This window comes from Brugia malayi, assembly GCF_000002995.4.
Source record: "Brugia malayi strain FR3 genome assembly, contig: Bm_v4_ChrX_scaffold_001, whole genome shotgun sequence".
In the NCBI taxonomy this organism is placed as follows: domain Eukaryota; kingdom Metazoa; phylum Nematoda; class Chromadorea; order Rhabditida; family Onchocercidae; genus Brugia; species Brugia malayi.
In genome coordinates, this window is record NW_025062479.1 from 2,455,778 (window position 1) to 2,481,881 (window position 26,104).

Sequence of the window (26,104 nt, forward strand, 5' to 3'; positions counted from 1 at the left end):
TTCTTTTTTCTATTTTTTCATATTTCTTTCGCATTTTTTCATTTATGATCATTTGTTAGTTAATTTCATTGGTCAGTGAAACGGCTATTTTGAGATTTATATATTTTTAATCATGCAATAATTTTAAAAAATAGTTTAAAAAACTTATCATGAATGGATAGAATAAGTTTACCATATATGATACTGTATATTGGTGGAAAAGGAAGAAAAGATTGTAAATTATTAAGGAATCTAATTAAAATTAGTAAATTTTCAAAAGAAAGGCTTAATTAAATGTTTCCAGAATTAAAATTTAAAAAAAAAAAAACTGGAAAATTAAAGCTGAAGACTAGAAAATATGTATTATTCAAGCTTCCGGATGATATTCCGGAATATCATTTTCTTATATATCTTTATGGCATTTATGATCAAATATTCCACTCTAGGAGCAACTGAAGTAGCTGTTAATATTCAAGTAAGATTGAACTGTTCTAATCAATCGATAATTTATTGAAATATATACAAATACTTTGAATTTATTATTTTGGAATGATTATAGCCATTAATAAAATATAATATTATTTAATGCCTTAAATTTTTAGTATTTTTTGGAAAATTAAATAATTCAATATTTTTCAACAATAATTCATTTAAAGCTGACTTCAATTTTATTACTTTTTATTTTCAATTTCTGTTATTCATTGATTTGTTTCATGAATTTTTAGACATTTGATACTTTTAACAAATTTTTAAACACATATCATAAAATGGAACAAACTGTATCAGCAAATTATTCTCGAATTTGCGGTAGAGAGCTAATATATGCATTAATTAAGGTAAATCAGTAGTAAAGTTGATCAAGATTTCTCGTTTTTTTTTTTTTTTTTTTTTAAATTGTAAATCATCGTTAAGTCAACTAATCATTTCGCACAAATTTCAAATAAAATAAAGTTCTTATTTTATTTAAGAGAATTTAATAAAATAAAGTTCTTATTATTAAAAGAATAATCAAAATTATTTGTGACACAAATTTTTAATAAAAATCTTCCAGCACAAAACCAGAAAAATATTTCAACTTCTAAATTTCGAAATTTATTTTTATGCTTAAAACAATTTTTTTTTTTTGAAAATGATCAAATATTTTATAAGCTGATAAATTTGAATTTATTGCAGAAATGTACTCCGACAAATAGTACCTATCCATGCTTTCAAAGTTCAACAAATACAATATGTAAGTGAATGTGATAATTAATTAAATGCAAAATCTACTTTGATTTGTTTATAGAGATGAAAAAAGATATGCAATAATTTTGGCTTTTTTTCTTTCTTTCTTTTTTATTTTGATGAAATTTCAACATTATATTAGAAAACAGTTAAGAAGAAAAATTTGTTTTCTTTTTTTTTTTTTTTGTATTTTTGTTACTTCTTTAGAAATTCTCTTTGATGATAGTATTTGTTACAAATTTCTGCGAGAGAAAAACAAAAAAGAAAAAAAGGTTGCAACATACCAATAATTAATCCAAATGGATAATTGAATTTTATTTGTTATAATAATTACTAATTGATTAGCAGCTAATTGTGTGAAAGATTTAATCTTGCAGTAATTTAAAAGTGTTTTCAGATAGAAAATTTTTTGTAAGAAAAAAAACTATAATGATTTTATCATTGTATTCTTTCACTTAAGTATTATTTTTCGTTGTTCCTATCGATCAACTAATAATTTTCCATATAACTTCCTTGTTTTTTTTTTTTTCTTTTCTGAATGATAATTATTTCTATTTCTTTCTTCAAATAATCATTGAAGATTATTTCTTTTATTTTTGCTTATGCAAAAATAAAAGAAAGAAAAGAGAAGAAAGTGATTACTTTATCTAATACTTTGTAAATGGAAATAACTTTAAATCAGTCATTGAATTCATTCCTGAATTCTGGATGACACTTCAAAATTGACATAATATTTATTGTTATGGCTAATATTAAATGCAAAAAAATTTTATTGGAATATATTGATATTTAAGATTTACATTTAAGTTTTATTATTTTTATCATTTCATAAGCTAATGTTATCATTTTTTGTGTGATTCATCTTTTATGAAAGCAAAAAATAATTTTCAATTATTTTCATTTTATTAACAAATTTAGCCTACTTTTCTTTTCGAGTATCAGCTTAAATATTGATTTATTATTTTACTAACTTTCATTTATATCATTTTCAATAATATTTCAACTGTGGCAAATTTTGTTTATTTTTTAATTTTCGTTTAAGTTTGTTTCGGTCTTATTTCCATATGAAGTTTACTTGAATAAGATCAAATGGATAATCGCAATCAATTTTGTCATTTAAATAGTTAACATAAAATGTTTTTTAGTTGCTTTTTCATCGCTAAATCATTTCTTTGGCTGAGAAACTGATAATTATCAAATTAGCAAAATATAGAATAATATGAAAGAACAAACAGTGTATGCTAAGTTTTTTCTATATTTAAAAAAATTGACCTAAAATTTAGATTATTAAAGTTATTTAAATTTTTTTTTTACCGAGAAATAGTTTCAATTGCGTTTTTTAAATTCTACTAATTAATTTATTTTTCATTGAACAAATACAGATTTAACATTCATTTGATTTATCTTAAACGTTGATGGGATATTCATTACTTTAGAATAACTTTTTTTTTTCAACATACGAAAAAAAGTTTTTCATAATTTCTCCATATTCGTTGCAAATTCTTTTTCAGATCATAAATATTTCTATTTTTTTGTGATTAACATTAATTTGATCTAATCGTTATCAAACTTTTTTACGTTATCTTATCAATTAGTAATGTAAAACATACAGATGATTGCAATTCTATCATGTAACTGGTAAATAATAATTTAATAAATATTTTAATCATGGTTGTTGAGATCTCTATCATATCTCTATAATCATGGTCATATCACCAATTTATCACAACAAACAATTCCACTGTTCAATTTATCATTTATGTTAATCTAAAATTGACTAATTCATTCTGAAACTATTGATTTATTTTTAAAATTTCTAATCAGATTACTTGATTAATTTTGCAAGAAATAAATGTAAAGTTGTAAAAAAAAAAATTAATCATATCATTTTCTATCACTATCACAATGACCTTTGATTTTATTCTTGCTTCTGCTACTTATCAAATGATTTTTTTCCACCGTAATTATACTTACAATGATTTAACATAAATTATTAACATGTTAAAATAATCGTTTATTTAATTCATAAAATTATTTAATGATTTTTTTTGCAACAGAATTGAATAATATTATAAATAAATGAGTTTCGTGAGTACTGTTAAAATTATTGGATTTCATTAAAATGATAAAAAATGACATACTTATGAAATTCGCAAATTTGATAATTAACAAATTATTGAAAAGTGTGATAAGAATATCATTTTATTAGTATAATGTTTATAATATGATAGTGATTAAGAATTTGAAAAAATTTTCCCTTTTTTCTTTTTGTTTTTATTTAGTACAAAATTATAAATTTATAGATGCTGATAGGAAATCAAATCGTAGCTATCGTCGAGGTGTTGCGACAGTTTGTTGCGATTACGGGAAATGTTCGCAAGAATATTTGGCGACATTTTGTTGTGAAAAATTAGTTGTTGCACAATGAATTGCTATATGATACTATGATTGATAATATGAATTATTATGCTAAAGCAATTATTAAATGAATTGATAGTCGTTTACCTTATATCATTTACTGTGTATCATTTAACAATGTTTGAGTAAATATTTGTTTTGATATAACATAGTAAGCTCAAGTACTGTTATCACTAATTGATAATACCAATAGGTTTAAATATTGTTATCATTAATTGACAATATTGATAAGCTTAAATAATAAATCAACATTACACTTTTAAGAATTTCACATTTCTTCTTTGGAATAATCTCCTTTTATCATTTCATGACATAAATTGAATTTAATTTCAATTTTCAATTTCCGATAATTCATTTATGCATAATTTTTATAAATGTATGTTGTTTGTAAAAATCAATTTGTAAAAACGAAATTAATGAATGATAGATTTTTTTAATGAAAGTTTCTGTATATCATCAGATATGAATTAATTATTCAATTATGATATCATATTTACCAGCAAAAAAAAAAGAAGAAATAAAAATTATTGGAATATGACAATAAAAATGACAGCCTTGAAGTCAAATTTTGCAAAAATCTTGGATGATAACTTTTAATATAAACTTTTGTAAAGTTATTTTTTTTCCATCAAAAATTTCGGGTAAATTAATTGATGAATAAATGAAATGTTTGTCGAAGAAGTGTGTAATTGTTGCTTAGCCCCAGAAACGACTTGATAATGCAAGTCCAAACTTCTGATGGCCTAATCGTCTGTATGGTCCATCTAAAATAAAAAATTATCTTAAATAATTCGGCGATTTTTCAAAACAAATCCTTTGATTTATTAGGAAAAATTTGCTGCTAAATATTCACTACTCAAATGATTGAAATAAAAAAAAAAAAAAAAAAACATTTTCCAAAGTATTAAAATCTAACTTTTGCAATTGAATGTAAGCTATACCACTAATGAAAAAACCACCAGAATTCATAATAAATAGAAAGTTTGAATTCTTTTTTTTTTTTTAAAGAGTGAATTATTAACATACCAGTATTTGTGGTATCAGGCATTAAACCTGATTCATTCTCGTTAAACTGAAACCAAAGAAAGCTTTTTTCATTTCAGAATTAAATTTTGAAATTTCTCTTTTCAAAGACAACTATTCAACTTTGTTAAAAAAAGATTTAACAGTTGTAAAAATATGAAAATATTAATTCAATTAACTCTATGCTTTTGTTTTGTCATTTTTTCTTTTTCTTTTCTTTCTCATTTCTCTTGCAATATGATTGAAAATATTTTTGATTTAAAAATTTTACAATACACACTGCAACACAAAATTTATAATTTTCATTAGTTATTTTCATAATTTACATGCTACAGAATTTTTTCTCATAAATTTAAAGTTTATTTAAAATTACAAAATTCATTTAAAAATTTTCCACCTTATATTTTTATTATTCGTTCTAATATTTTACATTAAAAACAAAAACAAAAACTTTACAAATTTAGAAAAAATTAACATTGAAATAATATTTATCAATAAATACCGTATCAACATTTCGTTTACCCCAGAATCGACTTGATTTAATCAATTTGTTCCGTGCTTTATTCAGTGTTCGCTTTTGATTTAGCTGTTGCATTGTTGGCATACGTACAGGTTGCTGAATTATTAGAAAATATATTACTAAATAATTAATTAATATTAAAAATATTATAATTTCTCATTATCTTACTCTTTGTCATATTTTTGAAAAATAAAATGGTTGGAATTGCATATGCTGTATTAATGTGCTTATTAATGAGAATGAAATTGAGAGTTAGTTCAAAAAATAAAAGATGCAAATGAATAAAACAGTTATACAGAAACTTTTGTTCAAATTTAAAAAAAAAAAAAAAAAAGAAGAATTTAGCTTATTTAAATAGTTAATTTAATATTTTCATATAATATTAAATTTTTTATATAAAATTAATCATATCTAATATTATCGATATCATTTAATCAGATAGAAATATGTGTTTTATGAAATGTTGTTTTCACAAATCATTCAAACAATTTCGTAATTAAAAAAAATTTTTTACAATAATTACTCATTCAAAGCTTTCAATAATTAAACACTCATTATTCCTTAATTTTTCTCAAATGAAAATATAAGAAAGTTTTTTTCATTACTTTACAAAATTTCTTTTCACCTTTTTTAATTACTTTTTTATGCTATGAAAATTTTAGTACAATTTTGCATATCTTAAATAATAATATATTGAAATGCAAATTATTTTTCACTGCATAAACGCTGCATAAACGAAAAATAATTGTAAAAGTAAATTAGCCTTTTTTTCCAAAAAAAAAAAAATTTAAATAAAAATCTTTTGATATAACTCAATATACATTATTAGTCATGTTTTTTTTTTTTTTTTTTTTTTTATATATATCACTAATATACAAAATTATGAGAAAAATTAAAATTACCAAATAATTTAAAATTTATTAAAAAACTAATAAATAAAGTGAAACCTTTAAATTTTAATTACTTTTTTCCAAAACAAAAAAAAAAAAGATTTATTTTTTGCTTACTTCATTGGCATACTCTAGTAAGTTACAGTAAATAGGGCCAAATTCACTGAGGCACTTATTATTATTGTCGTCCATTTCATAGGAATAAGTTAGATGGCTTAATATGCTTGTTACAATTATTATTTGTATCATCGAATAGCGTAATATCATCGCAATTATCATACTGATTAAACTTTTATCAATTTTGTATTAAACAATCTGAAAATTAGAAAAAATTAATTCATTTCAAAATTGATTTAATTATGGAAATGGTAATAAATAATGTGGAGGATTTTTTTTTTTTTTTTTAATTTCACTTTTCTTTTTCTTTTTTAATAGTGAACAAAACCAATAATTTTGTTCAATAACAATAAACAACAAACAACAAACTTTTACTAATCATTAGTAATAGTTCATTAATTTAAGTGTAATTTTACTTTCTTTTTTTACAGGCTTGAAAGCTTCGAAATAATATTTATTTTTCACGAAAAAATTAGCTAAAAAATGATAACAAAGAGTGGGAGAGACTGAAAGTGAGAGAAAATGTGAAAAATAAAATTAGCAAACATTAAAATTGCAAAAGTTAATAATTTCATTTTCTACATTAATAACAATAAGTTAGAAAAAAAAAAAACAATTGTTTGAATTAATGTAATTAAGACAATATGCTATTCTAACAAATAGTTTTTTCTATATATTCGCTTCGCGTTTTTATTGTTAAAATTTAATATAAACTTTTATGTAATAAAAAAAAAAAAAAAATGAAAGAAAATAAATAAATGCTAAAGTTTCATGATATTCGTCATAAATTTATATTCATTTGTAATGAAATAATTGATCCTTACAATTTCGGATGAAAAAAAAAGAATTGAATGAAATTCGCAGATTTTTTTTAACTAATCAAAATATGCAATTAATGCAATGTGATATATTCAATATACCAAACAAAACAAAAGAAGCAGAAAAGATTAGACATATAATCAAACTGATGAATGACTGATAATAACTGAATTGATAAGAAGAAATGATAAAAAAAAACGATCTTTTGGTAATGGATAATGCGAAATTAATATGTGTAACTGTTAAAAACAATAATGTAAAATTAATTAATTTCCTAAATAAAAATTATGAGAAAAGAAAAATGATGATATGTTTAAATCCAAAAAGTAGCCATAATCTTCGTAATATGTTTTTTTTTTTTCCTTCTTATATTCAATTTCTAAAATTTATTCTAGAATTTTTATATTTTAAGTAAACAAAAATTAAAAGCTTTTAGCTTCTGAATTTCCAACGAAAAAATAATGAAAATCTCAGAGATGAAAAAATTTCATTTCATGAACATTATACGAAAAATTTTTCTTAATTCTAAAAAAAAAATTTCTTTTTTCCATTTTCTTCACCTCGTTTATCATTTTCCTATATGCGACAAATTGTCATTTCTTATATGAGAGAACAAATTTGACATTTATCTATCATTCATCTATGTCAAAATAATTCTATAAGCCTCATTTTTTTTTTTTTTTTTTTTTGTTGAAATGTACATCCTATCTTCTTTGAATATATTATGCATTTATAAATATAATTTATTTTTAATTTTTATGACTGATTAAAAAAATAATTTTTACACATCTTCATAGGCTTAGTAATTTCTATAAAATAATTTTAAAACGAAAACAAGGCAACATTTCTTTGTTTGTTCCTTAAGTTTAATATGATAAAAGTTGTATTTATTTTTTATTTATCAATTGTTCCTTATTTTTTGTTCTTTTATTCATTCAAATATATAAATTATTTCTTTAAAATTGAAAATAAGAAAATAAAAAAAAAAGAATCGAGGAAAAAGCTGTAAATGAAGCAAAATAGTGATTAAAGCAGACAAATTTTGATTGTAAACAAAAACAAAAAAAGATAGATAGTAATGAAAATTACATGCTAAATTACTGAATGATTTAACAATAATATTTCATAAACAAATAGAAAAAAAAAAAAAAAAAAAGAAATTATGGATTTGTAATAAATCATGAAGTTTAGCTAATTCCTCACAAAAGTGAAATAAGTCTATAGCAAATTTTAGCGTCTAAATTTAATTGATTTTAAAATCTTTGCTGGCCAATTGAATAATAATGGCAGTAAAAGAAGAAATTCAATACAGGAATAATTGATAGATTTTTCTTGTGTTGTAATTATTTTAGGTAAATTTTAGACAAATGTTCTAGCAAAAAAAAGGAAAAAAAGATAAAATAGTTGGAATAGAAATTTTTTAAAATTTTAAAAATGCCTGAAAGTATTTGTAAAATATCGCTGGAATTGATCAAATAAAAATAAAAAATAAATTCAGAAAAGTCAATGAAATATTGAAAGTACTGATAACATTAAAAAATTTTGTATGATATTACTTTGCTAGAAAGAAAATTTGGCAAATATTTGCAAAATATCAGCAACATTTTGCTATTAATTTTTCTGTTTTTCTTTTTAAATTTATGGTTAATTTTTCTTTTTTTTTTTGCATCACTGAATCCAATTTATTTCTACTGATTGTAAAAAAAAGAAGAAATGAAAATCTTAAATTATTCGTTTAATTTTATGCTAAAAATGCTAAAAAGAAATTTCATTTTGTAAGAAGAAATGTTAATGAATGATGGGTGCAGTAATTGTTATATTAGCTAATCTGAAAATTTTTTTGTTAAATAAATCTTGTAAATGTTTCATATTTAATATAAAATATGAAATATTCATTTTGAATTTTTTGTTTGTTTTTTTACTTTTTTTTTTGAAAAATTTTTCAATTAATTTGTAAATAATATTAATCTAAGCTTAACTTAGGCTTAATTCATATTATTTCATTGTTAAAAAATTTTTTCTTAATCACACGAATCAAACAGTTATAATAATCAATCAATTCTAAAGTATTTGTTAATGATAAAAATGTTAAAGCTATGTGACAAAAAAAAAAACAAAAATGTGTATGGCATGTTCTTATCGTTCTTTTTTAATATTTGAAAAAAAAAAATGAATTTTTTTTTTCGTAAATTAGCAGAAAAGGTAAAAAAAAATGAAAAATTGGTTTTCTCAATCTGTAATGTAATAAAAAAGAAATAGAGATAATCAGAAAAAGGAAGTGGAAAATCAACCGATCAAATATAGCAAGTTAAATTGAAATAGAAATAATTTTATTTTAATTCAACTTGCAATCAATAAATATTTTATTTAAAAATAAATCATAGTTCGTTCGAATTTTTTATTATGAACTATAAAATATAATTCTACAAATGAATTTCAATTCTAATCCATGAAACTTCTTTTTTTCTGATTTACTTTTCAGCTCATCTATTATCACACCTTCTTATTGTCGAATATTGAAGGAATTACTGAAAATATTGAAAGAAGGAAAGTTAAGATTATTGAAAGTTATACAAGTTCTGCCACTACTTGAAAAATTTTTCATCTTAGTTTAAATAAGCTAAATAAGCCGATTTGATAGAGAAATTTGACATAGTTTGTTATTGTTGCTAATCTTGCAAATAAGAAATTTTCACATGCTTAATATATTTTGAAAGTGAAATTAATTACAATAAAAGCATAACAGAACTTATTCTATCAAGTTTTTAAATTTGTTCACTTAATAATTTTAGAAAATTTTTGAACTTGAAATTTTAAACAAATGAAAGTGAAAAAAAAATAGGTAAAAAAAAATTGCAGAAAGAAAAAATGAAAAGAAAAAAAGTTAGAAATAATATAATATGCCATTAATTTTTAAATATCAATTAAATACAACTTGCTTATAAAAATCAAAAATTAAAAAAAAAAAAAAAAAAAAAAAACCAAAAAAATTGGAAAAAAAATTAGAAAAAATGAAAAATAAAAATTCAAAAGCGATATCAATTATTATGGTGTGAACAAATTCCGGTGTTTCAATTCGACAAAACCAACAATAAAATAATTTTCTAGTCACTATGGATATTAGCTTAAAAGCTTAAGTTAATGTTATCGAATACTTTTCCATTCGAATATTATTATCATTGTTATTCATTTCATTTTTCAATTAGCTAATAATTTATTATTAATATTTTCTCAATTCTTTCTTTTCTAATAAGCAAACATTTGAAATTAATAGAGGTGAAATTAACTGTATATAATGGAATATAATATAATAAAATATGATATGTAATATAGTGCAAAAATATATAATAATACAATATGATATCAATATTAATGTAATATAATATAAAAATATTATATTATTAATATTATAACATGATATAATATAATATAGTGTAATAAACAGAATAATTAATGTAAGTTATTATGGTGTGAGCAAATTATATATATATATATATATATATATTATAATTTAACCTGATAAAAATGTGTTAATCAATTTACTAGTTATAATACCCTTTGAGTTGTTTTATGTTTTTGAAATAATTTTTCTTGCGAAATGTTGTTGCACTTGCACTACTTATCTTATCCTAAGTTAATTTAGTTATTGGAGTTTTCTTATCATGACAGATATTTAGGCTAAGATTTTGCTCATATAATAATATATGGTAACTTAAAATTATTTTTGAAACCAGTAATGTATCAAAATTTGATTAAATATATCGCAATCATCTGTTATGAATTATTGATAATCAAAACAATGCGTTACTAAAATGTTAATGAGATCAATATTCTTTGAATTTAGCAATGCACAAAACAAAGTGAAAGTATTCGCAGCATTTCTCGTATGTTTCTTATAAATGAGTCTCAGAATTGGCAAATTTCGGAATGTGTATAAGAAGAGAACAAAAAAGGAAAAAAAAAATGATATTTTATACTAAAAAAAATTGTTTATACACAGTTTGACGCTCATTAGTGACAATGCAGTGATATCACTTCAATTAAAAATTAAACTTTAATTCAAATTAAGTAAATTTAGCACTTTAATTAAATTAAACATAATTTGAGCAGTGAAAAATTCATCAGCTGGGCATTTTTAATGAAAATCACTTTTGCTTCTTTTTTGCAGTTTCTAAAAAATACGTAAGTGATAATAAAATTGAACTGTATATTTTTGTATTGCTTGAAACATTGAAAAAGATAAATGATTTCGGAGCATACTGTTTTGGATATTGAAATAGATAAATAGATCATTTGATTGATAATTCATATCATTTTAGATTGATAAATTATATTATTTTAAGATCGTTTTAGTAGAAATACTTGAAAAAAAAATTTTTTTTTTGAAGAAATCATCAATGAAATAATGGATAAAAAATGGATTATTACATCATATTTTTAAATAATTTACTCCAATTACTCTTATGAGTGCTAACACGTCGATGCTTAGCACTATCACTTGAAATTTAATTACCATTCTTTTGCTTTGTTCGCGAATGAGTAATACGCGTCCCCGGATCACTTTTAACCTTGTCGTTACCTTTTACCTTCTTTCCTCCACTTTTTTTCCCTTTTTTGTTTACTTTTTTTGACTCTTTTTGTTATTATTACCGCTTGTACCTTTCTTTTCAGTCTAGAAAAACATTTGAAATTTATAATTTTTAAATTGCCAAAAGTCCACATCAGCCATGAATGCCAAAGTTATAGAATATTAAAAATTAACGTGTATAATAGTAGTACTGTAAAATTTCATTGATATATATATTATTTGAAAGAAATTAGTTAAAAATATATACATCTTTAATTTTATAAATATTTTGTTTTCTTTTACGTAACCAGTAGCGATTTCCTGTTGCAGCTGATGTATCCATTATAAGTGCTTCATCCATGCAAACCATTTGTTGTTTATTCATTTCGCTGTTGATAAAATTGGCGACCGTGCATGATTCGAATACTACAAGGTGTACTGTGGAATAATAACTCATCGTAAATACCGAAAAGGGAGCTGTGCGATGATCAACAACCACCTGACATAGCGATAAATGGAACAATAAGTTAAAATCAGTCATTTCTTCCAATAAATCGATATGCATATTTCATCTGCAACAATTCGAGACACACTTAATCAAAACTTAAAATTTGCATTATTACGCTTATGGCATGCTTTTTCATAACACATTATAAATTCTCAACGATTTTCTCATGATTTTTCCCTTTTTGCATACTTGAAAAATATGCTCAGAGAATATAATTTGAAAATCAATGCAAACTTCCGGAAAGTTTAAAATTAATACTAATGATTATTTTTTTTCTTCAGATTAATTTCTTTCATTTTTATCATTTAAATTGTAGTGTTTTTTTTTTTGCCTAAAAAAATTCACTATTTATTCTTTTATTACGAATAGAAAGAAGTTGACAAAGGAACTATATTTTCTATAAATTTTTTTAAAAGTAATTTGTACTTGATGTAATTGATGCTTTGAGAATTTTTTAAATTCATTTAATTTTTGTAATTTAATTTAAAGTTATTTTAACTTAAAATAACATAGAAAACACAGTTATGCAATATTTAACGCTAAATTGCCATTTTTTTCGCATCAAAACTTATTGAAATTTAATTTGATTAAATAGTGAGAAAAATTATTGTATGTTTAATTAATTCATATCATCTTTTATTTAAAAAATGTATGCCATATTATAAATATCTTTGTTTTTTTCATTTTTGTGTTCTAAAACTTTATGAGAGAGAAAGAGATAGGTCGACAATGAAAAGAAGAAAGTCGCGAAAACTTCATATAATAGAAATTATAAGCCAAACAATAATACCAATCTTCTAAATTAAATTGAGCTAAGTGAAAATTTATACACACATACAATATATTATTAAATGTTAGAAGGAATATTTCATTTTCTTTGAGCATAACAGCATAAGTATAATTATATGAACAGCCTAAAAATATTTCTTTTCTATGAATTTTTGCTATTTTTACTATTAAAACAAAATTAAGCTATTTAATAAAAAATTTATTGATGAAAAATGATAAAATATTTGCAAAATTAGAAAAGAAACAGGTATAAAATGCTAAAGCAGATTATAATAGCACAAAAGATTAGGCACATATTTTGATTAATTTCATGATAAAAGCAACAGGTTACAATAATAAAAAGAAAAATCATAATATGATATGGTATAATCATTATACTAATTCATTTAATGAGAAAGCTTGCATGAAAATGAAAGTTAGAAGATTGTAATTATAATTTTAATTATAATGATTAGAAAATAGTGATGGTAAACTATAAAATTGGTAAAACAAAAAAGAAGGCTAATTATAAACTCTAAAAATATTTCTAAAAAATTTTTTTCTATAATATTTAAAGACAGAGAATTTCAATTTTATTATCAAAAGAACCCTATTCTATCCCTTTCTTTCTTCTTATTTTTTCTTAAATAATAACTTATCCAGAATTTTCTGCTAAAAAGTTTAGTTTTTTTTTTTTTTTTTTTTACACCGATAATAGATTTAGGAAGGAAATATAAAGAAAAAAGACGATGAAAATGTAACTTCTACTGTATTGATTAAAAATTTAGCAATTTATATTCATGAATTTTTACTTTTTGATGATTGCGCGAAGTAATATGATTTAGGTTAACAAATTTAGATTTAAATAGATGTTATATTAATATAAATTGTTAGCAAAAAGAAAAAAATGATAACTGATAAACATTTTAATAAATTAAGCATGTAATCAAATATTCTGAAATAAAAGTTTATCTAATTAGCTTCCGCCCATGCTTTTGCTTCAAATGCTTCTTGTTCCGCGGTGTCTGATTCATCGCTATCGTATGGTGACACCGATCGACTTGTAGTCGGTGTTGATGGTGCTGATGTTGGTCGTGACATTTTTTTAACAGTTTCTTCGATTACTTGCATGAAATTTGGATGCGTAACTTCCAGTGCTTTTCGTCGTGCTTCACGATAAAACTGTAATTCTTCAATTTATTAACATAGTAAAGAGAAAATAAATTCTTTTTCTTTTTTTTTGTATCATATTTTAATTGAAAATAGAAATTCATTGAGATTTGTGCTTCTCAAAATATAGACCATAAGTGATATTAAATGATAAAGTAAACATACTGTTCCAAGAGTTTTCCAATCTATAAGTTCGCTTAATCTTTCCGTTCGATTTCGCATAATAATACGCTGACGACGAGAAAGTAATCTATAAAAAAAAAAAAAACGGAATTAAAAGTTAGCATTGAGATGATTTTTATAATTGTTTTACGTTAAAAATGAAAGTAAAGTAAAATTTTTACTAACGTAAAATCATAAAGAGTTTTTGCAAGTTCATCAATAGATGCATTAGGTTCTTTAAAACGGCGATCAATAACAAAAATCCCGAATGTATGAGGATCCTGCACTTGCTCCTGAATAAAACAACCAAATCCGGATAGATTGGTTGTAACTGATGGAACACCCATTACCGTACATTCAGCTGAAAAAAAAAATTTATTTAGTATACAAAAATTCTTCCAGAAATAGTTCATTTTTTTTTTTTTTTTAATAATTAAAAAAGAAAATGACAATGTAGAAAAGTTTGATTGATAATAAAATGAATTAATAAATATTAAACCTGGTGTATAACCCCATGGTTCATAGTAACTTGGAAAAACACCCATGTGACAACCGCGAACAAAATCTTCGTAATCCAAATTCATTAAGGGTGAAACAGATGATAGAAATTCCGGATGGAATATTACCTTCAGTGATAAATTATTGGCAATTAAAATGTTAAAAATCAAAATTATTCGTTCTTAATCATAAAAATGAAAATGAAAAATATTAAAAAAACAAAAAATTATAAAAATGAAAAAAAAAAAAAAGTAACCGAACATACTTTAACGCGATCAAACGGTTGATTTATAAGTTGAGTACGTCGGAAAGCATTTAATACGGGATCACAAGCATCATCAAGCATATTATGCGTACATATTGGAGGCAAATTATCACGCTTAATGAAATTAATGAATTAATCAAGATTTAATGTAAAAATTTAGAAAAATTTGGAACCAACGTTTGAATTAGAAAAAAATCTCTTTAAAAATATGCTCATTATTATTATTATTATTGTCATTATTATTTATATTTTATGATTCATTAAATAAAGTTTACCTTTGCACTTAGTATGCAACGCTTTAATTGGATACGTTCATCTGGAAGTAGTAAATCCTCCATATCTGGTATACGACCTCTAAATATTTTCATCTTTTTTTTTTTTTTTTTTTTGTTTTTAATTTGTAAATATTTTCAATGTATATGAACGTATATCATCAATTTGAATAGAAATACTTAAAAGTATTCTTTTTGTTCTTTTAGTTTAACACAGCAATTATTTATTGTTCAGCTAAAATAATTTAATTAATAAGAAAAAAAAAAATGGTCTCAACAACAAATGCTTGAAAATAACGAGTAATATCATGAAAAATGCAAACTGATACTAATGAAAAATCAAACATTTTGAGCATTTTAATATTCTAATCTTATCCTTAGGTTATTCTATCATTCTAATTATCAGTAAACATTATAAAATAAATCTTAAAATAAAATTTTTGAAATGTTATAGAATTTTTTTAACTTTTCACAAAAATTAAACAGAATACAATGTCCATCCATTTATTAATAATCTACATATAATGTTTACATTAGAAAAATAGTTTTGCATTTCATATTAAGAATTATGCTTGCATCAATGTACTTTATTAATTAGCTAAATACCAAATAATGATTAAAAAAAAAAAATTACACATTCTACTCTTATAAATGTACAAAATCCCAAACTTTAAAACAAACTTCAAGCATGCTTCGAACATTCTTGATGCTAAGTTTTCTTTTATTCTTGATATTGTATTATGTAATTGCTTGCATACCGCTTGTCCCTTTAATGATTCCACATTGAATGAATTTGCTGCTGCGGGATAAATAATAAATGCAACCACGGTGACATCTTTACAATTTGCATCAGTTGATGTCTAAATTAACATTGCTTATGTCAGTGTGTAGATAAAAAAAAAAAAAAAAAAACTTGAAAAAGAAGTAATTATTAAAAAGAAGTAAAACAAACAAACAAACAAGCAAACAGTGATAGAGAAATAAACATTCAAAAGAAAAGATTTTTAAAAAAAAGGAGAATTTCATTAGCTTTAATTTGTTTACTTCAATATATTTTTTACTCTCAAGTTTATTAATACTTGCTAATTAATTATGCATAAATGGTGATGTACAAAATATATAAACACGTATAGCAGTTTATACCGCTTGTCACCGTTTGCTACCATTTGCTACCACTTGCTACCATTTGTTACTGCTTGCTAATTATAAATGAATGTTTTCCGCTACAGTTTCCAAGAGTTGGTTAAGCTGACATGTTAATATCTATTCTAACAATTTTATTCCAATGATTCATTTATTTTATTGCACATAAAAAATACAGTAAAGTAAAATTTTAAAGAACAAAAAGCTTATAATCAGATGTTAAAAAATAAAAATCTTAAAATAGTCATTTTTTTAGTCATTGAAATTATGTTAAAAGGCAAAAAATTAGAATGCATTATAGCAGAACAGAAAATATAAAAATAAATCATTAAATGTGATATTATACTACTAACATACCTTTAGAAGATAATTTAATCTTGCCAATGCTTCAATAAAAAAATCGCCACCTTTATTTGTAAATTCATACCGTCCGGCAGTAAATAAATAAATTGTTTTATCCAAATTAAAATCATAATGTCTGAAAAAAAAAATGTATATATATATATATATATATATATAATGTTCTTTTTTACCACTACTCATTTTATTATCAGTATTAATTATCACTACGTATTGTCGTATATGTTTCAATGGTACCGCTATTATACAGTACGAGATATGCAACCGGAATATATCTGTTCAGTTTATTAGCATTCCTAATATAAAAAATACTGCTTAACTTTTCAACTTGTTTCGAAAAAATGTTTTTTTTTTTTTCTTATACTCGGATATTTTTTAATGTCAAACAAAAACTTTATATAACACTAAAATGTCTAAACTGAAATTAACCATATCTTTCATTTAATTAATACGTCATTTTAAAATTTCACAAACAATTTTTTGTTAAAAGAGTGAAATTTTTGAACAAATAATATCGAACCCATAAAAATGTCCACGGATAAAATCATGAATTTTCTCTTTTGCAACTGAATGCAAATTTTGAAATTCATGTAAAGCTGCAAATTTCACCACATTCAAACCATTTGGCGTTAAAATATCCGGCTTCCTTTTAATTAAATGTGTCGCCTCAAGACCTGTTATTTCACTGCAATTTTTTAAAAAAAAAGGAGAAAGAGAAAGAAATTGGTTAAATTAAAATCGAAATAATAATTAAATCAAATATTTTGAATTTTTATTTTTATTGAAGTAAGGAAGAATGTCATCAATTGAAGTGCAAGGGTAAAAGTGTAAGAAGAAGAAGAAAAAAAAAGTAACAAACAAACTTTGTTTGTTATTTGTAATATTTTAGCTTTTGTATACTTTTCTGTCTGTTGTTATGAGCAAAGAAAAAAAAAGATATTAATTGATAATTAAATTTTGGTTACTTTGAAGTAGGAAAAATTGAAATCTATTTAAAGCTCAAATTTAAATTTAGTAAAAAATTAACTGATAAATAAATAGATTTCTTGCACATTGAATTAATTTAAAAAAAAAAAAATACATTGAGATAAAAAAAAATATTGAATTGAAGTGGAATTTATTGAAGTAAAATAGAAAAATAAATTTTGATACCACTTTTTTCCCGATTAAATTATGTTTGAAGAATATCCATAATATGTACAAAGATTAAAAAATTAAAAAGTATTAGCTAACCTTACAGTTGTAAAAATATGCGCCAAATTAGCCGCTGCTCTTTCAATACAATATCTATGATAAATTTGGCGTATCCCTGCTTCGCGATCAACATCAAACTATAAAATTCAATTTTATTTTAATATTTAAAAATACAAAATACTTAATTATCATTCTTGTTAAATTTTAGATTTTTTATTTTAATTGAATCAAATGAATACATTATAATCATTTTTCTCTTGCTTTTTCTTTCCTACGATTTTATTTAAATTTGCATTCAATATAATTAAGCTCTTATTCTGAGTACAATCTATTTTAAATAACAAAGTAAATAAGCTTAGATTATTTCACTAGATCACATTTATACTCTGATTAATGCTTAATTATTATTGATCATAAATCGTTGAATGGACTAGAATTAAGCTATTATTTTTTTTTGTATTTTTATTTTTTTTATTTCGAATATTAAATGAAAATACTTAAACAAACATTGGTAATACAGATATAATATTTTTTGTTCATATAAAAATTAGAAATGAAAAACTGAATTTCAAACTTTATCAATATTGTTGTACAGGTCTGCACCGGAAGCACAGAGATATCTTCCCAGTAAGGTAGCATGTGTTGTAAAAATTGTTGAAACATTCGTTTTCCATAGTATGAAATAACAATTTGCTAGTTCTAATATATGTTTTAAAGTATTACTTAAAATATTTGAGGTATTACTTCGAATATTTATGTGTAATGATTACTATTAAATTATTAAATGCAAATGTAATATTTTAAACAATTTTAAACGAAAATACAAAAAATGAAAACATTTCATTTCTCCACTAATTTTTATTATTAGAATGAGTGGTTGATCAAAATAAAATAATTTATTAACGAACTTTTACAAATTAATATAATTATTACTACCTGGACAAGATAAGACCAATACCAGCTTGCCACTCATGAAAATGAGCTACACATAATGGTTGATAACCTTCTATTGCATACAAATACTAAAATAAATTTATTGATAAAAAAAAAATTTGCAAAAAATAATTCTTTCTTTTATAAACCAACTAATTTTAAAACTATTATAGATCAAAGTTTCTTTTTGCGTCAATTTTCATTTGTTAAAAAAAATGATGAAAAATCAACCTTTTGAATGAATATTGCAACCATGAAACCCAATACAACTGCATCATTCGATTCGCTATCATGATATGGTATACCGATTTTACACGAATCCCATAACTGAAGCATCACAGTAATTAGCTGATATAATTAAGGGCTAATTAATTTGTGATAAGTAAAAAGATTGTTTTTAAAAATTAACTATTAGTAATTTTTTTTAACAATAGGTTGATTGAAGTAAGTGCAATCATCGACAACTGATAATGAGTAATATAAACAAAAATGATTGCATAATCCAATGAAATATTGATATAAGAAAGATAAAGGAAAATTTTCTATAATTTAAAAAATTTATGATTTATTTCCAAATTATTGACAATTAAAACCTCTTGTTTCCACTGATCAAGTTTCCAAGCAGCTGAAACTATATCAAATAGTACTACTTTTGGATAGCCATCAATTAACCATCTACCATAAGTAGCCTTAAAAATTTTGATGGTATAATTATTTCAATTATAAAAACAAATTAAAAAAAAAAGAAAACGGAAGAAAAAAAAAGGAAAGAGAAGGATGTTGTAATGTTATGCGACTAAAATCAGATAAGATGGTGATACCTTAAAGCCAAGATCTCGTAACTGATCCAAAGCATATTTCAGTGATGATGAGTCAGGTTGTAAAATTTCAACCTAAAATTTCAAATAACAACAAACTATCATATAGTTTCAATACCATCTTTGTAAATATTGAGATGCTTACTTCCAATTTTACTCGTTCTTCCTTATATGGACCCAACATGCAGTACTGATCACCTAATTCTTCAGTTGTTACCGATGCTTTTGTTCGTAATACTGTGTATATTCCGCCAACTTAATTAATATTACAATTTATTCTGCTTTAATTGAACATTATAGCTATGAAAATGCAAATTAATATTTTCTCATATAAATTAATAACTCATTTCCGAGATAAATGATTGGAATATTTGTTGAAGAAAAAAAAAAAAAAAAAAAAAGAGGCAAATACGTATTAGAATTTAATAGTTGATAATAATAATTAATGAAAAAAATAAATGATGATTACCTTTGTTAGCTACTTCCCAAGAGCATTCAAAAACGAAGCGACCTTCTCGACGCGCTTGTTCACCATGATCCATTTCAACAACTGTAGCATTTTCTATGCTCTAAAGAAATAATTATCCATTTATTTGTGATCATTAATTAATTAAAATGCAATTATAAATCTTGTTAAATTGCTATAACGTTGTAATTTGAAAATAGAAAATTTAAATCTTGGCAGAAATAAAAATTATACGTCTTATATTAACACTAGTTTTTGACTTTATTTTTGCTACTGATTAATCTTAAAATGAAAACAAATTATTGAATTTAATTAAGATATCATACCGAAAGTTCCTTGACAATTTTGGTATTCGTAAGTCTGCGTGATAAACGTCTTTGCAGCGTTGCTGATTCCGACATCTAGATAAGCTATTGAAAAAAAAAAAAAGAAAAAATGAAGTGATTTAATTAGTAAAAACTTAACGACTTATGTTTTACAAGTCAAAAAAAAAACGAAATCACTTTGACAATCGATAAAGCAAATCAAATTATATATCAATACAATTTTATCAGTGTATTTCTGATCCTTTTTTAACCTGTCCATTCTCTGTTTGTTGTTTTAGTCATTCTTTTACACTCTTTTTCACTTTCCGTTATTCACTTTCTCACTTGTTAAACACTAATTAATTAATTAATTAATCAAAGACAAGAAAATATTTGACATATAATTTTCATAATAATTTTTGCTTTACAAAAGTATCTCATTAATTTTACTATTTCATTTATAAATAGAAAGAAAAAAGAAAGAACACACAGAAATAAAATTTAACGAATACACAAGAAATACAAAAATCGATTTTCAAACATTGAAATAAATAGGAATTTGTTGCTAAAGCACATTCATTTCATCAAAATTCTTTCACATTTTTTCTTTTTGCTTCCTTTTATCATTTATACTTTTTTTTTTTGATAAAATATTTAATGAAATGTTAGGAAAAATGACATTGCAATAATGTATTATTGTTTATTTCTTTTATTAATTAATTATAATTTCTCTTGTCAATAATAATTAGTATGTTTTACTTCGCTCTTCGCTTCTTTTTCTCCTTTTTCTTTTTCTTTTTTTTTTCTTTTTACTTTGATATCTTTACAAACGATTGAAATTAGTAAAGTAAAATAGAATAAAATGAAATAGCAGGATAAAGTGAAAAATGATGATTAAAATTGAGTCAATATATTAAGGTAAATAAAACATTGATGACATGTAATTGAATGAGAGAGAAGAAACGAGTGGATGAGGTAAATCTGAGGTTTGAAATTGTGAAATTCATTGATTTCATATTTTAGAAAATATAATCAATTTCGTTAAATGCTAAATGTATGAGTTTAGGATATTTAACGTAAATATGTCATAACCAGGATGATATAACCAAGCAATAATAACTCATTAAGTAAGGTAAGGAAGCAAAAAAAAGTGTAACAAAAAATAAAAAAATGTGAAAATTATGATTTTAAATATACATAAATATAATAACTTTTGCTCTTCCTGATCTGAGGTCTTTTTTTTTGAAGTAATTTAAAAATTAAAGGGAAAAAGAAAACTGAAAAAAAGAAATTGAATTAGATGATAATATTTTACAAATTTAATTCCGTGAAAATTTTCAAAAAGCAAAAAAAGAAACAATGTAATTAATATGAAATGATGATATTCATTAGTCATGATGAATTATGAAAAAGTCACAGGTATGGCTTATAACACCTGATATAACTAAGCAATTACAAGTAATTAAGATCCAGTAAACGATAAAAGCTGATATAAATTGTTTTGTAAATTTTACAGTACTTTTAAATTACTAATTTTGTTTTTAATTAAAAACACATGAATGAATTGTAATTAATAGCAGCTGAAAAGAAAAAGGACAAAAAAAAAAAAAGAATGAAAGAGGAACTTTACTGATCAATAAATTATGATCATTTGCACTATTTAATTGTTGTGAACATGTTCCGTCTTAATTACTTTTTTTTTTTCTTGGAGATTTTTACTAAAAATGAAGGAAAAATTTAAAATAAAAAATGTTTTTCTATTTATTCTAATTTGATTAATTTAAATTAACATAGTTATCAGTTAATGAATTCATACTGCATCATGACTAATAATGAGCAATACCATGAAATGGTAGCTTTCATACTTGTAAAAGTTTACAGTTTGGAAATAAAACAATGATATGAAATATTTCTTTTTTTAAAAAAAGAATTTTAATTCTCAAAAAGCATACAATTTCAACATTTTCTCTTAGTTTTACTAAATAATTGAGACAATTCTCTTCAAATTTGACTTAATTCTTAACAAAAAATTGGATTAATTCGCAAATGGTAGACGCAAATGCAAAAATTCTATTTAAAATTTTTAACATTTTAAATAACAACAAATGAAGATTGGATAAAAAGATTAAGTTATTGATTTTCTTTTAAAATTTAAAAATTGATATAAATGAAATACAATAAAGCATCGCATTCATTTTCTGGAAACAGTTGATGGAATGATGTAAGCAATTATCGATGAGCATTCAGTTAGAATTTGAAATTTAAACAATATTAATAATACTATCTCGAAGAAAAGAAAAAAAGTTATAGAGAAGTTAATTTTTCTTCTTCTCATTTCGTCATTCTTTACTTTGCTCATTTTTCTAACCTTTAGAAATGTCTCAAGTCTAAGAAAACACTAGTAGGTCGTTTATATTTTTCATAAATTATATATGATTTGAAATTGAAGTAAATTTAAAAAATATATATATATGGATTACACAGCTGTTTGAATGATATCGCTTCATGTAATCAAAAAAAAAAAAGAGGAAGGGAAGAATGAAAGACATAAATAAACAAAAAACTAATAATAATTTGAAATTTTGTTTAGTAAATTTCTTCATTAATCTAATTTTAGCAAAATTATTCGATTTCGATAATTTCATTTTGAATTGTTATAATTACAATATGAAATTAGCAAATAAATGATCCAAAATATATCGAAAAAATAATGGGAAACATTCATACGAATACACAAATCATACAAATATAAATATAAAATTAGTCAAAAGAAAACATTTATTAATAATTCGTCTGAAGTTAAACAATCAAAATTAACTAAATTAAGCAAGAAAAGAAAAAATTTTTAATCACTAATCTAACAATGTTTCATTTGAAAATGTATGATCGATACCAAATGCTATTTCATTTAGTTAAAATCTATTATAATCTTGATGATCTGAATAAAAATTTAGTTTTGCTTAGCGTGCAGCTGTTCATTGCAAACAGCTAGCATGTTAGACTAAGCAAGCTAAGTAAGCTAGTAGAAACACTTCTAGTGATGATTTAACTTCAATTTAAACAATATTTGTTGTAAACTTTTCGTTTGTTTTTTTTTTTTTTTTTTTTTTTTTTTCTAGAATGAAAAAGTTTTTTTTTTTTTTCCTTACCATTTCACCCTCAAAAAAAAACAAAAAAGGAAAAAGTTTATTCTATTATAAACTTAAATTTAAATTTGTCATTTATCCATCCATTAATTTAATAAATTCATTAAATAATCAAATGATTTATTGATTGATTGCTTCACATATCAGCAATCGATTATAATAAACTACAGAATATATACGTCATTAGTGGATGAAATTTGGGCACGTAAGATAAATTGTTGGGAATGTGAACATGGATGGGCACGAACAAATAGCATGTTTAAATTTGTCGATTTGCGCTCTGGAATGTTGTATTGGTTGTAATATGATGCACCATATTTTCATGTATTATAATGCATCATATTTTTTGATCTATATAAAATCGAAAGTATATAGATGAAAAAGAAAAAAAAAATTTTTTTTAATTTTGATAAACTTTTGTGAGCAATTTGAATGTTTGTTTCATTAAAATTATCAGAAAATACATCTCACATGTTTTTGTTATTATTTAATTTATTGCTTTATCAATAAAATATCAAAAATGTTTAGTAGTATTATTGAAATCTCAGAAAATACATTCTTTAATATTTTGCTATTACCTACTTTACTGTAGCTGATAATAGATATTTGTGAATAAATCAAATTATTTGATAAATTATTGTTGACAAGAAAGAATATTCAATTAAGGATGAAATTATATGAATGATTTCAAATTAATATAACAAAAATAATGGTATTTTAATAATTTATGCTTAGATATATTTCTGATAAACGATAGAGATTTAATCATCCGATAATGATGCTAAAATGATAATTACACTATTGTGCTTACAACTATATATAATTGATTTGAAATTAGATTTTTGGTATTAGAATGATATTATCTAATGAGAATTACATGATAAAGTTAATTCAATTAAAACTATCGAAAGCACATTCCACATATTTTGCTATCACTCACTTTGTTAGTTTATCAGTAAGAAATATCAAAATGCTTAGTACAATTGTTTTTTTTTTCTTTTTTTTTATGAGAAGTTTATCGAAATAATTTCAGTGAAATTGCTGGCACCAACTAGAAAATAGTTATTATTTTGGCAATTTTAAAAAAAAAAAAAAAGACTAAAACAAACATATGGAATAACATATCAAATGTATTCAATTCAATCATCAACTGATAAAACAATCGCGCACTTTAAATCAAGTACTGAAATACTGGTAATACGAGTGTTAAATGCTCTTATGATATCTTCAAATTCTAATAGAAAAATTTATATCACAAAATGAAATTGTTGCCCTATGAAAATAATAATTGTTTTCTTTTTTTTTTTTTTTTTTCTTTTTTTGTTTGCCATAAGAAATTGTTATTAAGTACAACGATTAATTTTAACACATTTTTTAGATTTAAGTTAATTTAATGTGTTCAGTTTGTGGTAATCATCAAGGAAGTGATGATTTTAAATTGAAAGGCAAATTTATTGTATTATTGTGAGAACGCGGACATCAATTTTTTTGTAATTAATAGCAAAAATTAATATATTTACATAATTTAAATCTAACTAATAAAGTCATAAACTTGTTGAAAATATACTCGAGACATCTATTATTTTTTTCTTTCTATTAACAATTCGTTTTTAGCTTTTTCGGATTCTTTTACTGTTCAACTAACTTACTGATTGTGTAAAAACTAGAAATTGGTAAATCGTAAACAGAAATGATCATTTTACGTAAATAAATGTTTCAATTCAAAGAAAATAATAACAAATATTGCAATAATTAAATATTGACAAAGCAGGTAAACGAAATTTTTGTGTGTATAATTTTAGGGCATTTCAAAAGTAAAAATTTTTAAATCTATTCTAAAAATTGTTTCAGCTTGGATATGAAAGATGAATAACTGTAAAAAATTTTTTTATCGAGTTGTAATAAATTTACTAAATATAAAAAAGAATGATAATGCAACTGAAGTTTTATCTTTCTTAAAATTAAATTTGAAAAAAAATTTCAGAAATGGAAAGGAAAAAAATGAAAAGTGGAAAGTTAAAATTTTGCACAGATATGAAAAATACGATCAAATAAATCCATTTATAATTTATATTATCTTTACAGTATTTTTTTTGTTATCAGAATTTTTTTGATTTCAAATTAATGAAAAAATATTTGGATGATATTACGATACAACAGAATGCTAACATCGTGAATATTTAACAAAGTTGTTTTAAGTTTGTTCTTTTAATGTTCTTTAGTACTTATCGCTCTTCTGATTAAGATATATTTAAACAATGAAAGTCAAAATATTTTTTAAAAATTTTCAAGAGTTTACCTTTAAAATGCTTTAAAGACTATTAATGAAATAAGATCATATAGAATTTATAAATATATCCTAAATTTTTTTCAATTTGACACTGACAGTTATATTTATTATTGTGATATCATCTTGTTAACTATTAATCTGCTTATTACTTCTAATAACAATTAAACTGTAATTTTTTAAATTGAAATGCTTGATTATTTTGAGCAAAAAAAAAAAAACTCATTGAACCTGTATAAGTGATCTTACCAA

General features: G+C 22.7%; 3 protein-coding genes across 3 annotated transcripts; 1 reads left to right on the forward strand and 2 right to left on the reverse strand.

The window, feature by feature from the left end:
• Positions 1 to 746: 746 nt before the first annotated feature.
• Bm17903 (Uncharacterized protein) lies at positions 747 to 3,631 on the forward strand (the record flags this gene model as incomplete). Its single annotated transcript, XM_043073326.1, has 3 exons — positions 747 to 815; positions 1,153 to 1,210; positions 3,507 to 3,631. The coding sequence occupies 3 exons, from the start codon at positions 747 to 749 to the stop codon at positions 3,629 to 3,631; spliced, it is 252 nt and encodes an 83-aa protein (XP_042929260.1).
• A 686-nt stretch (positions 3,632 to 4,317) lies between these two features.
• Positions 4,318 to 6,246, reverse strand: Bm17904 (Uncharacterized protein; the record flags this gene model as incomplete). The annotated part of the gene is made up of 4 exons (XM_043073327.1): positions 4,318 to 4,385; positions 4,648 to 4,693; positions 5,147 to 5,260; positions 6,172 to 6,246. The coding sequence occupies 4 exons, from the start codon at positions 6,244 to 6,246 to the stop codon at positions 4,318 to 4,320; spliced, it is 303 nt and encodes a 100-aa protein (XP_042929261.1).
• A 7,559-nt stretch (positions 6,247 to 13,805) lies between these two features.
• Bm7873 (Glycogen synthase, putative) lies at positions 13,806 to 20,515 on the reverse strand (the record flags this gene model as incomplete). The annotated part of the gene is made up of 18 exons (XM_043073328.1): positions 13,806 to 14,015; positions 14,169 to 14,253; positions 14,352 to 14,526; positions 14,665 to 14,791; positions 14,929 to 15,042; positions 15,204 to 15,282; positions 15,882 to 16,060; positions 16,701 to 16,821; positions 17,224 to 17,388; positions 17,937 to 18,034; positions 18,472 to 18,619; positions 18,834 to 18,919; positions 19,062 to 19,157; positions 19,424 to 19,519; positions 19,652 to 19,723; positions 19,794 to 19,903; positions 20,118 to 20,217; positions 20,441 to 20,515. 18 exons carry the CDS (start codon positions 20,513 to 20,515, stop codon positions 13,806 to 13,808), a joined length of 2,136 nt encoding a protein of 711 aa, XP_042929262.1.
• Positions 20,516 to 26,104: the final 5,589 nt, after the last annotated feature.